This window comes from Poecilia latipinna, unplaced genomic scaffold (genome assembly GCF_001443285.1).
Source record: "Poecilia latipinna isolate Pla-1442-1.1 unplaced genomic scaffold, P_latipinna-1.0 Scaffold156, whole genome shotgun sequence".
In the NCBI taxonomy this organism is placed as follows: domain Eukaryota; kingdom Metazoa; phylum Chordata; class Actinopteri; order Cyprinodontiformes; family Poeciliidae; genus Poecilia; species Poecilia latipinna.
In genome coordinates this window covers 179932-193352 of record NW_015112772.1, presented here as the reverse complement: position 1 = coordinate 193352, position 13421 = coordinate 179932, and the positions used below count along the sequence as shown (strand labels likewise).

Below are 13421 nucleotides of genomic sequence, written 5' to 3'. Positions count from 1 at the left end.
AAAAAATTTTTTTTTTTTTTGAAAAAAGGGTTTTTTTTTTTTTTTGTTTTTTTTTTTTTTTTTTTTTTTTTTCAGAAAAGGAACAACAACATCTGAACAAAGCCTGCACTGGCTAAAAAATAAATAAAAAAAATAAAAAAAATCACCTTAATTCATTCTTTTATTTGTTTTGTGAAGTCCCGCAGAACATCAACAACCAAAAAGATAACTTTTTTACCAAAAAGTGCAGCATGACTAAGAAACATTAAGGATTCCATATCTTCATGTCTGTGATTTATCTTTTTTCAATTCAACACACAAGGGAAACTAAATTAACATCAACTTGACAAAATGTATTTATTCGTTTGTTTATTTGAGGCCCAATGGATCAACCAATTGGTGACCCAAAACTATAATCTGATCTGGAAAGAAAAGATTTCCAGGAGAAAAGGAAAGTGTGGGTGGGAAAAAAAAAAAAAAAAAAAAGAGTCTATTGACTCTCTCACAAGTGCTAACCCAAGCAAAGACTGCTATCACTAGCGAGATGCTATCTGTCTGCTTCACCTCTATTGCTTTCCAGTCATTATTGCCCTGTCTCTGGGATATTGGGCACATTTTTCATCTGACTGTAGAAGATTGGCACTGGGAGAGAAAGGGGGGCATTGACGTAGACAATGGTTGAGTCAGACGGAGAGAGCAAACACTGTAACTAAGAGGCAGAATGAAAAAGTATATCTTTAGAGGATAAGTGGATGATTTTTTTTTGTTTCTGTTTTAGCCTGGCACTGAGAAGACTTAGAGGATAATCTTGGCTAATTAACTGTTGTTTTGATTGTTAACTGGACGGAGTCATCAAACAGCCAATTGGAGAACAGAATCGGTGAGATTTCATTCATTTGAAGAAGAGGAAATTGGGGTGAACTGTGTCTGATACACCAGAGTAGCTGCACGCTACTTTCTGGAGGTGTCCTCAAAAACAGAGTTCATAAAGGAATCATGCAGTAATAAATAAAAGGATTAAGTCCATTAGAACAAATGCAGCAATGCAGGGTTAGCACAAACTAAGCATCTAGAATTTATACAACACTGCTTCTTTCTTTGGGGACTTTTGACGTCAAAATGTCTCCGTTAATGTGCAGAATTGAAGAGTGTTGAATAACTGCAGAACCAGCCAGCCACTCAATATCTTCTCTCAGGAAGCTTGTTTCCATGCTACTATCCTATAAGAACTCAATTTTAACGAGGATTTCATGAGTATAACAATGATGTTTTAAAGATAGAGGCCCACAGCATCACATCTTCTCCACGGTGATTGCTGAACCTCACAGATCCATCTCTCTGTACTTCTAAATGTGGCTGAAATGAAAATCCATAAGCTTTGACACCAGATCAAAAGAGAAAAGCTTCCTCAAAAAAAAAAGAAATAAATAAATATTTGAGTACAACATTACTAAACATCTGAGTTTAATAAGTCACAACATGTATGACAAAAAAGAAATTAACATCTGTCCCCCATTTCTCCATGCTGTTCTCCACCTTTTACTGAAAAGTAATGCACAGTGCATTGAGCCAGACCAGCATACCAGTCCAGGCTCAACCCAGGTCCCTGGAAGCAAAGCATTTAAGCACCCACTGCAATATTGATGTTACGAATAATGCCGTAGAATGCTGTCTATGAATATTTAACGACTCATCCATTCTCCCTGACACACACATGAACACATGCATGCACTGCATCTGATTATACAACAGTGCAATAAAGTTTTACTCTGGATGATAGAATGGGAACAACCCAAGTCAAATGCTTTCCGCTGAACAATAAATCTCATTGTTTTGCTTCCAAGTTTTTAATGTACACTGCACTTAGAATCCCTTAATTGAAGTAAATTATTATTATTTCTTTGATTAAAAGAAGGCAACATCCTCTGGTTGAAGTAATCAGTGAAGCAGGTCTAAAATGCAAAATGTATGTAAACCTAAAATTTAAAATTCAACTGGTGCAGCGTCACTGATGTAAAGAGGTCTGGAGTTTTCCTGGCAGGGTAATAGCCAACCAGATTAAGCAACTTTGCTTCTTCATAACCTAATGGAGGATTTCTGAGTAGGAGCATGGTGACACAAAAAGAAGAAATTTGAAGTCGAAGCTCGCTCAGGCTAATCTAGAACTAACAAAGAATTTAATAGGGCGGCTGGTTAAATGTGAAATGAGTCAAAATCTCTCGGAGAAGGTCAGTGTTCTTACTCTTAAATCAGACATGCAATTATATCACACAAGCTGCTTGAATAAATGTTGAAGAAATGGACTGAATTTGGACAAACACAACTAACCTTTTAGTGTTTGAGCTGGACACTCAAACTCAACCCATATTCACAGAGGGAGTGAGTTTAATTAAAGAAAAAGAAAAAAGGATGGAATATTACCAACATACAGGAAATTAGAGAAATGGAGCAACACGGAATAACAGCAAAAATGGAGGAACAGAAGTAAGAGACAAGAGCTAAGAGGTCGAAAGTGTCTGAGAAAGTCAAAAGACGAAGAACTGGTACAAACAGCGATAAAGGATGCACTGGGTTGAGGAAGAAAGGACGGGTGAGTATGAGAGGTTTTTTTTTTTTTTTTTTAACTCTCATCCCACCTTCCCTATCATCCTTTTCTGTGGCGTTCTGCTCGGATGCCTCACAGAGAAGCGGCAGAGGCAAATCTGCTCTCTGCACCCGCTCCTTTCTACAAATTAGTTTAGGCTGCACCTAAATAAACCCGGAGCTCAGAGTTCCTACTTCCTCTCTACCAGAGCAAAATATGCAAAGCCAGATCTCTGGAGTTCATTTATGGTCTTACAGCCAAACAGATGGAATGGTGCCTAATCTAAACACCACAAATCCTCAAATTCGCAATAACTTTTTTTTTTTTGACACTGCACTGCTGCGGAAGATTGAGTGAAGGAATTCAAAACTGCCACATTACGATATAAAAAGTAGCACATAATTGTGTGACATGAAAAAGGTAAGATAATTTCAAAATTAGAAAATGTTTTAAACTTGTAGAAGTTTAAATCCACATTGTATTTTTTTGTAAAGAATTTGGTAAAGCATGTACACTTGTCCTTCTACTCCATCATCTTAAGCTAATTTTTGTTTATCCCATATTTTCATTACATTAAAATATCAACATGAAAACACTGAAGACTCTGGGTGTTTCAGCAGCCTAATCGGAAACGTTCAAGTGGTACAAAGAATTTCCGAGGCCACTGTACATCCACTAAGGTCTCCATCTAATATTTCATTTTTCTGTGCTTATACTGTGCAGTCGTCTCACAGTTTCACTGCTCTGGCACCTAGTGGTTCTGTTAAATGAGCTGTATTACACTATAACTCACAGAATGAAAGCGTTTTAGCCCTTACTCCAATCTAGCTGAAAAAATATCTCATCTCAGCGTCTTCTCTGCTATCTCTACAGGGACCATTATACTGCAGTTAAATTATAGGCTCAGGGCACAAATGAGGAAAAAAAAATGTGTGTTTTTTTTACCTCCATTTGTACAAAAAAACAAAAAAAAAAAAACCATTTAATCTCCAAGGATAAAGTTAAGCAACTACTGAAAATAGAACAGCAATTTATTTAGAGTTTTGAGTAATCGGCTTGTTTCATCACTGAAAGAGGAAACCTATTTGTCTTCCTGGTACAGGAAGACAAATAGGTTTCCTCAGGTTTCCTCAGGTTTCCTCAGGGCCTCTTCATTCACTAGACCATTATCGCTAATGGTCCTGTGTTAGGATATTAAGGACAAATTCTACATCTTCAGTGTGGTTAAGAATTAAAGGAAAATGTCCTGGAGTAGATGTCTCTCTCGCTAGTGTCCAAAAAGATCAAAACAGAAATTGCAAATGCAGAAATGGTGACATGGTCACCATACGTAGCTGTTAAATCAGTGCAGCTCAGAACCCACGAAATATGTCCAATTTACAGCAGACTACATGGAACGTTCTACAGACTTGTAAGGGAAAATGTGCAGAGAAAAACAATGGATAAACAAGTAGATGCAAGGATAGGTCAGTCGGTTGGTCAGATGGATGGCTAGATAAATAATGATTTTGGTAAATTGTAAGAAAAAAATACAATCATGTCTGTGAATACACTATATATAAAATTATAATACCCTTCCCCACAACTTCAGTAGTTGCATGGACTACTTTTGGTCCCTGTTTATCATATTAAAAGACACAGAGCAATACAGTGATGTGATAATATGGGATGCACAGGCCAAAAGATATAAACACATAAGCAAAAGGCAGAGGATTATTCACTGATGACAAAAAGAACAGAAAGGACATGAAGAGGTTTCTTTATCAGGCTGTGCTAATGGATCACCTCCTCTACACCCAGGAAATTATCTCAGCATTGTGCTCCCCTTACTAAGACATGATTAATTGATTGCAAAGGAACAAGAGTAAAGAAGAACAGAAGATAGGGAAGGAGGGAAAAGTGCTGAGGTACTTCGGAAGAGACGTAAATTGGAAACAGTGGGGATCGGAAAGTCTGGTGCTGACCTTTTGGAATATTAATGAAACTGGAAAATGGTCAAGTTTTAAAAAGAAGAAAACATTTCTTGATTCTGAAGCAAAGAACTGGCATGGAAACAGACAAAAATGAGCAAATAGCTCAGTGGTCAGACACATGCCTTGCAATTTAGTTTCACTAATAATAAAACCAGTTAGTTATCCCACAATAACAGACTAGTCAAACATAAATCTTATAATTTCCTGTCGTATGCAAAAACTAGGCTTTCAATTTAAAAAACAAAAATTAATCTAGTAGAAAAGAACAAACAAACATCTCTAATTTGAAAGGAAAACTTGTGTGTAAGTGTGCAGGAAACGAACCATGCTTGCATGTCTTGCTCTGCTTTGGCCCTCTTTTGCGCCAAGTCTTTACGCAGCTCATCAGTGATCTTCCTCAGGGCCTCTTCATTCACTAGAGACAAAGAAAAAGAGCGAAAATGAGAAAATTAAAAAAAAAAATCTTAACAAACACGGCCATGTTTCATATTGAGGCAACAATTACGGGAAAAATGATTGATTTTTCAACAAAGCCGGGGAAAATTAACAATCTACCAAACAACTAACAAAATAAAACATCCAAGCTGTTAAATTTGTAATTGCTCTCCGGCGAGAGTGAACAAATTTTCTTGCTCGACATATTGAATGCATATTTTCAAAGAATAAAAATAGAATAGAATAGAAAACTAATACATTTAAGACATGTTTAACAGTGCTGCTTTGCAGCCAATGCAGAATTAAGATCTGTATAAATCTATCCAGGAACAAAGTTAAACCCTATCACTGTCATGAGGACACTGGAAAAACAACAGATAATTTAAAGACTCTACATCCTCCAGTTAGTGACCAACATCAGTCAAGTCAGAGAAAGAAAGCTAGCCCAGTTAAGCCTCTTATCCAGGTCAAAATCAGCATGTCTTAGGTTTATAATTTTACGTTAAACTGCAAACGCTCTAATAGGATGTCTTTTGCATAAAAGAGATCAAAGAGCAAAGAGAGAATAATGGCCTTAATAAGTTCCTTTTGGCAAAAAACAAACATCATGTCAGCACAAACAACTCATATCATCTGTCAAGCGTAGCGATAAAGGCTGATTCTTTATATGTATGTGGGAACAGGAACTTGGCAGCTGCCTCCAATCGATAGCAAATCTCAACTCAGCTGCCTCATGCAAAAGGTTTATGATTTAAAGCACATCAGCAGATCTACAACAGAAATTCAAAGCATGTGTAATGGACTAGACCACCATGCAAAGCTATTCTGCTCTGGTCCACCAACAAGGGACAGATATTAATCTCTGGAAAAACAAATCTAAACACTGTCAATATTAAAAAGATAGAACTCAGAAAATGATCCAGGCACGAGGTGCATACAGGATATTCATTTTCCCTGTTGCAGATTTAGTACAACAGATTAATCACAAACATTACAGTCCTAAACACCAACAGTTATTATACTCATCATCACACATCCTTCATAAATCATATCCCCTAAATATATATATATATATATATTTATCTCCTATGATGGATTTCTGCATCTATCATCTACTTGGGAGTGTCGTAGAGTCACTGTAGGTTTTTAAGTTACTCTTGATGTCTTAGAGTTAAAAACAACTTTCTATATTTTCTAAACACATATTCGTCCTCTATAACAAATCTTCATTGTTTAGGAATTTTCCCTCATTCACAGATTAATCCTCCAACAAGTGAAAAAAAAAACAACAACAAAACAAAAACAACAGTAACATTGAGGTGAAAACTGATGCTCAACCTGTCACCAAATTTCCAATATTTCTTTACAGAGTCGCCAAAAAAAAAAAGGCACATAGACATCTTTTTCCTAAAAAAAAAAAAAAAAAAACATAGTTCAATACCATCCTGTCAACACATATTCGTGTCATTGACGACAGACGTATATGACTCCTTGTCCTCACCAGTCTATCTTGGCAGGTAATTAAGCATGAAAGTAAAGATGCCGGCCGGCGACTGGGCCAAAACGTGCTCTGAAGGCAGAAGTGGCATACGGTGTGCTGCAACGCTGCGGTGATGAAGGGGGAAGTGTCTGAGCCTGTCAAGATTAGTCTCCCACTGCATTAGTTAGATGGGATAATCCCTATTGTCAGAGTCTATTATTACCTGGTAACATGCGGTAACAGCAGCCGAGAAAAACATCATTATTACTAGAATAAGATTAACACAAAGCAAAAACAATAAGGTTACAGATATGCAAAACAAATTTCTTTGAGACAACAGCCAGATTCCACAGCATGGATCTAAATAGTAAATCAGTAAATTGAAGAAGGTACTGATGAATATAGTTCATCGAATTACTGGTCATGATCTTTCCATATCTGGAAAAACTACAGGAATGACAATATAAAACAAGTGATTCTTATATTCTCTTGAAATGTTATTATCAGTATTGGCATTATAATTTTTTTTTTATATATAACTTCCCTCACTGAAAAATTACTGATTCTCTTAAATTTGACCAGGGTGCCTTCTGTGTAACATGCACTTTCCAAAGGACGAAGCAATAAAAATGACACGCACCTTTTAACTATTATGGTGCATAATGCTCTAAATCATCTTTTAGGTATGCCAGAAACACATAATCCCGAATGCCCATACAAGCTCAAGTACAGAGAAAAAAAAAAAAACGGTTTTTCACTTGAAGCACAACAACAAACAAGAGCGGAGGCGGGAAGCTGATTCTCACCGCAGAGAGTATCCACAACGACAGTCGACTGTCCAGAGCACCTGACAATAATATCCATCATGTCTGGCTGCAATTCCAAGTACTATTCATCTCACAGCACAGGAGTCTGAAATTGTTCCCGAGGAGCTGCCATGATCACTGGTAATACAGTCATTTTAGGTGAATATTAAATCACTATGGAAACGGTTACAATTAAAAAAATAATAATTATGCACTGTTGGATCTTTGGAAATGGGCATGCTACTGTTAATGACAGATGATGAAAGAAAATATGTTACATTATGTTAAATTATCATCCTTAGTATTTTTGATAGTTTTTTTTATTTTTTCATAAAAAAAATATAATTCTATTTCTTTTGATCACTTCTGTGTGTAATTTTTATCATGCTTTTCGTTCACTAACAAATCATTGAGGGTTTCAAATAAGGGGGACAGACCAGAAACCGCCTTTATGTAATGCGTTACTAAACTTGAGGTGGGAGCAGTAGTGCGGGCTTCAGGGGTCTTATTTGCCCAAACAGGCTATAACTGTTTCTGCATTGAGGACATCGTAAATTAGGTTTATTTACAAAAATGTAACAAAATATACCCCTGTGTATAGCCACTGTAATATGTCATCATCCTGTTGACATTTGTGTTTTTGCCAAAACTTGATTATATATGGAAAAATTTGTACTTTTATTTTTTTAAATCAACAATTAAAAATACATTCACAGAGCACTGCCTCAAGTATATTTCCAAGGTGTTCAAAATTCAGGAAAGCTTAGACAATTCTACGTTTCCTCTCCGGCTTTCCACAGAGAGGCTTCAGATTGCTGGCGAGTCCACAGGGTCGGCCACAGAACAGGTTCTAATATGATAAACACTGTCTGGGGTCCTTGAGGGAGGCCGTTTGGGTCAGAGACAATTCCAGATTGACAGAGACCTTGTCAATCTTGAGTAGGACATGTAAATGTTAAAAAGATTAAAAGCTCATCATCTTTTTAAATGCGTCTCCCTCTTTTTCCTTCCCACCAATAGCTGGGCCCCATGGAAGAACCCACAGAGGAGGTGGCGAAGCAGTGGAGCTCAGGCTATTGGCAGTAGAGATAATAGACAAAGGCAAATTGCATTTCTCATCAGAAGTTTCATTAACCCCGGGACCCACACGGAGGGCATAATCTGTAACATTACCACTTCCTCACGTTTCTACCTTGCGCTTTGGTCGAGTCACTACACACCTTCCACAATGCCCAAGAAAGAATAAAAAGGACAGGAAAAAGTGCCAGGAGCAAGTTTCCAACTTATGGTAGTACAACTGCAATCATATCATTTTCTTTCTAATCAGACTTCTTTGGTAATGTAATCTCAAATTACAGATTGCAACAAAAAAAAAAAAAAAAAATTAGTTATTTTTTTACAATAATAACGATGCTACAAAATGTAGTTCATCAGTGTCCACTTTATGCATTTGCATTTTTCTTTGCCTTTCTCATCTTTCCATTCTCTTTCCTAACCCCAAGAGACATCTTTAAACAGACTATTAGTCCAGGACTGTGTGTGGGCCCTGGCATATGAATATTTATAGCATATTGAAGAAGGTGTAGGAGGTTCAACCTTGACTATGGTGTAATCAGCACACATAGTTACTCAGGGCATGATTTAGAGACAGCCGACCTGCTGAGAGCCTCACTCGATACCCAACTCTCGTGGACACACATAATCAATGTCTGCCTCATTAAGGTCGCACCCTTTGAGAATTGGGCTGAACTTTGTAACATTTTTAACGAGATTCACATTCACATTCATCACACCTTCCTTTTCTTTACTCCTTAAAAAGAGTGTGCCCAAGCATGATCAATCGAATAATTTGACTTTTTCCCACCACTTTTACAATAGTTGGAACGCAGTACCTTTCTAACTCTTTGAGGTGACCTCCCAAGGCTAATACTGTGAATGTCAACACACAATATATGTGGATAATGAATGAGTCATATGCTAAGTTAAAGGACAGTTGCAGCAACGGTGCTATGAAAAAAGCCGCCCCAAGTCGACACTTTCTTTGTTCTTTTTTGCTCTAGTTTCTTGTGAAATCTTCAACACTGATTCTTGAAGTGGTTTAGATAGAGTTTTGGATCCATTCACCTACGACACAAGTCAATGGTTTCTTTCATAAAAACACCTCAGGACAGGATTCAGGCATTTTTTGGCTGTCTTTATGCATTTTGATTTGCAGCGACGGAGGTTGAACTCGGCATGAAAATGTTACGCCCCAACTTACCAAGCCGCAGGTAGCCGGAGGTGAGCATTGTTTACGTTCTAGAGCAGTGAGAGAGGGCTTTGTGGGTTGACGCAGTGCTGTCGTGATGATGCATTGCTGATGCAACCAGCCAGGCGAAAAATGTATCAGCATAAACAAGGCTCGGAAGTCTTTTCTGATGAGAGGACTAAGGTAAGATACATTATTTAAATTTAAAACATTTGCTCAGTTCTTTGAGTGTAAAGAAGACAAGTAAACACATGAGCCATGTCTTTCAAATGAGACGCCTAAATAATTGACGAAAAATAAAATGCTTGGTATATCCTAATTTTTCATGAACTGAAGATACTTTCCAGTGATAATGAACTTGGTGACGTTATATAATTCAATGAGATAATGCCATATGTACCTGATGCAATATATAGCATTAAATTGTGAATGTGTGGAAGACCTGCATTTCAATGTGGTAGCTGCAGCACAACAGACAATAGTGGTCTGCAGAGGACAGTCAACGGAGCTAGAAAGGTCACTGGAGTGTCCTAACCCTTTGTCCGGAATATATTTCAGAGCGGCTGCAGAAACAGAGTTTTGAACCTTTCTGTGTAAACTATTTGAACTGCTGCCATCACAGCAATGGGACTGGACCATTAAAAACTAAGCAGGATCCTGCCACAACCCAACATACTGAACTATTAAAACATTGTGATTTTTACAGCAAGACAAATCATATTATTTTTTTTACATAAATTTGTTGAAAGATCCATAAGAAACTAATCATACTTCCCTATAACTTGTAAATAAATTACATTTTTCTTTGTGGGCCAAAATAACCTTTTTCTCATAGTATTGATATGACATTATTTTATAAAATTATTGGAAATTATGATTGGAAATTATTGGAGGCTATGAGATCAAGTGAAAATTAAACACACTAAATCCAACACTTTCATGCTTCCACAAATAGTACATGTTTAAAACCTTTCTTCAGATTTAGTCTTGAAAATTGAAAGATATTCTTAACTTAAGGATCTGTGTTGAGCATTTGTCAACTTGGTTTTACACAAACGGTCTGACATTCTTCAGCCAGAGCTCCGTTTCCTACTGCAGGCATGACACAGTCCGCTCTTAAGAACCTAAAACATGCTTTTAAAAAAAAGTGCATTTCATTAGGCCTTTAAGTTTGTTGTATTAAACTGCGGAGGTGTCGTTTTAATCACTGGAGTTAGTGTGGCGTGGCATGAGTTGGCCTTTTTTAATTACCTCGCTGACTGAGCAAAGTCAAGGATGGAGTAGCATCATGGATGCTACCCTAAAAGGAATCTACTCCCACTGATGCTTTTGTGTAGCATAATGAGCAGGTAACATTCAAATGTCCTCTGTCAGATAAAAATGCAGCAATTCTTTTTTTTTTTTCTCTTTGCATTGAATAAGTAAACACCAGCTAATCCCTGTCTTCCTCCACTCCTTAATTATAAATTGTACTAACTAGTTTGGAGGAGACTTTTTTTTTTTTTTTAATAATAATACCAGGAAACCATTTTCTAAATCCACATTGAATTTTTTTTTCCTCTCAATTCTGAATAGCAATCCAATTACATTCAAATAGTCAAGTTCAAATGTAGAAATGTCATCATTATGAAAAAAAACAAGTGTAGCAAGTAAATTTGTGTTGAACTTCGGGGAGAGGCTTTCTTGCTGCTGCAACAAGCTTAGCAGTGAGATCATTTGGAGGCAAGTTACTCAACTACAGCTACCATGAACAAAATAATATGAGCATGTAACATCCCATAATCCAGAACGCCACCGACAAATAATCACACGTAGCCTTTCACAGCATCTTCATTACATGAGATACAAACATGAGAGACTCGAGTCTTAGATCAGGATTTGAAATCAAGTCTCAAGTCTTTAGGGCACGCAACTAAGCGAGTCTAAAGTGTTTTATTTTTGCGACTTTAGTGCAGCTGATGTTGGAGTCTCAAGTACGAGTTGCTTTCTACGTCAGATCAATGCCCAAGATGTTTGTGTATGGAAACTTCTTAACAGATTTTTATTTTTTTATTTTGTCTTGCTGCTTGAAATGGAAAGCAGTTTGTTTTCCCAGCTACAGCAGCTGTCAGAGGAGACAAATCCTCAAAAGCAAAGCTCCAGAAAACTAAGAGGAAAAACATAAATAAGTAGATAGAGTCCTAAATATGCTGTTGGTCCCCAATCATTGTGTTGCACTTTCAGTAACCTTTTTCATAAAAAAAAAAAATAAAAAAAGAATTAATCATGTCATTAACAGCTGGTGGATGGCAAAAAAAATCACTATATGACAGTAGATACTGCAAGGCCATTTTTTTAAATTAAGACTAATTATAATTGCTGTGAAAAGTTGGAGGCAAACAGCTTAAGGTGGCTTATAGTTAACACCCACACAATAGGCACAATCGAAATGAAATGCAAAACAAATCTATGGCATGTTCAGTACTACATAACCCTTGCCTTCTAATTAAACATGTTGCAGAAACCATGTCCAAGACATTTCAAGACAAAATCATAACCAACAGAAAAAAAACATTATTTAAACATAATAGACCAGCTTTTACTCTATGTAGGACTAAATTCAATGAAGCTGCTTCTGAAGTATGTGTTTTGGATAAAGCTAGTGAAATAAACTAGAACATTTCTGAAGAAATTTAAACGGGTTAGGGTGGGATTAGGCCCCAAGTGCAGTTCACTGATGTGTCAAAAGTCAGAAGAAACCACTCCCACATTTTCCCTGATAAGTTTCATCACACCCTTAGTATCAGTCAGCTTCATATTACTAGAACACATTTCTAAAGATTTATGCTTCTGTAACATATTCTTTTTGCTACAAGAAATGAAACTCACCTGCTGGTGGCACAGCAGGTGGCGAAACTGGACTTGACTGAGGCACTGCCACTGGCTCAGGGACTGAAGCAGGTGATAATGGTTCCGCTGTGGGCTGGGGAGGAGGTGCAACTGGTTCACAAGAAGCAGTAAACTCAGGCAGGGGAGCTGTAGGTAAAGATTCAGCAGACTGCAGAGGCAAAGAGTCCCCTGAAGGAAGCAAGGATGCTGGCAGGATGGTGATAGGTTTGAAAACAGGAGGGGAAGGGAGGGATTCCGACTTAGGGACGTGTGAAGGAAGAGGCTCAACAGCATGAGAAGGAGCAATCGGTTTGATTACTGAGGGAGGAGAAGCGATGGATTGAGTTAAGGGAGGAGGTGCAAGAGGAGTTACAGTTTCCACCAAATCTGAAGCGTGGCAGGAAGCAGGAGTGAACTGTTCAGTGTGAGCAGGAGTGGGTGCAGGGAGGGTTGTTAAAGGCTCAAGAACAGAAGCAGCAACAGCGTTAGCAGAAACTGAGGGAGATGAATGAGAAAGCACCAAGTCAGCTTTGGCGTTCTCTGCTACCTGTTGTGTGGGAGGTTTAGGAGGAGGCGTGGCCACAGACTCTGTAGCCGATGGAGCTGGAGGTGCTACAGGTTCTACAAAAGGAGGGGAGCGAGGCAAGGAGGAGGCGAGGTCAGCGAGAGGAGGAACAGGTCGGAGCGGAGGTGATGGAATGAGGGATGGTGCCTTTGACGTTGCCGAAGTGGGAGCACTCTGCTGCTGTTTTGGAGGAGTGGCGGGTTCTTTCATGCGCTTGATCACGTTTTCAGAAAGCTGTAAATGAGAACGAAATCTCATGTGAGAATATAGCCAAACATATGACCTCTTCCTTCACACATCCAGTGAGATTGGATGAAGAGCATCTGTGTCCTGCTACAAACTGACAATTGGATTAAAGCTTGCACCTTAGGCCATTCTAACTAAGGAATATAGAGTAACCTAAAGCATTTTAATACAGCTCTTGTTGTACATCTAATGTTTTCTGCCTTGATTCTCCTGTTTTTACCTCCATTTATCCTTAAT

The 13421-nt window shown here is 37.9% G+C and overlaps 1 protein-coding gene across 6 annotated transcripts in view; it reads right to left on the bottom strand.

Moving 5' to 3' along the window:
* The window catches only part of chchd3a (coiled-coil-helix-coiled-coil-helix domain containing 3a), an 84680-nt gene that overhangs the window by 69080 nt on the left and 2179 nt on the right, over positions 1-13421 (bottom strand). For 4 of the 6 annotated variants that reach the window (XM_015029526.1, XM_015029528.1, XM_015029527.1 and 1 more), the window contains exons 2-3: positions 12374-13172; positions 4861-4951 (exon numbers count right to left, since the gene is read on the bottom strand). In XM_015029526.1, coding sequence (XP_014885012.1) covers positions 4861-4951; positions 12374-13172 — 890 coding nt within the window. The remainder of the gene's footprint in view (positions 1-4860; positions 4952-12373; positions 13173-13421) is intronic. The other 2 variants (XM_015029530.1, XM_015029531.1) reach the window with 1 other exon arrangement.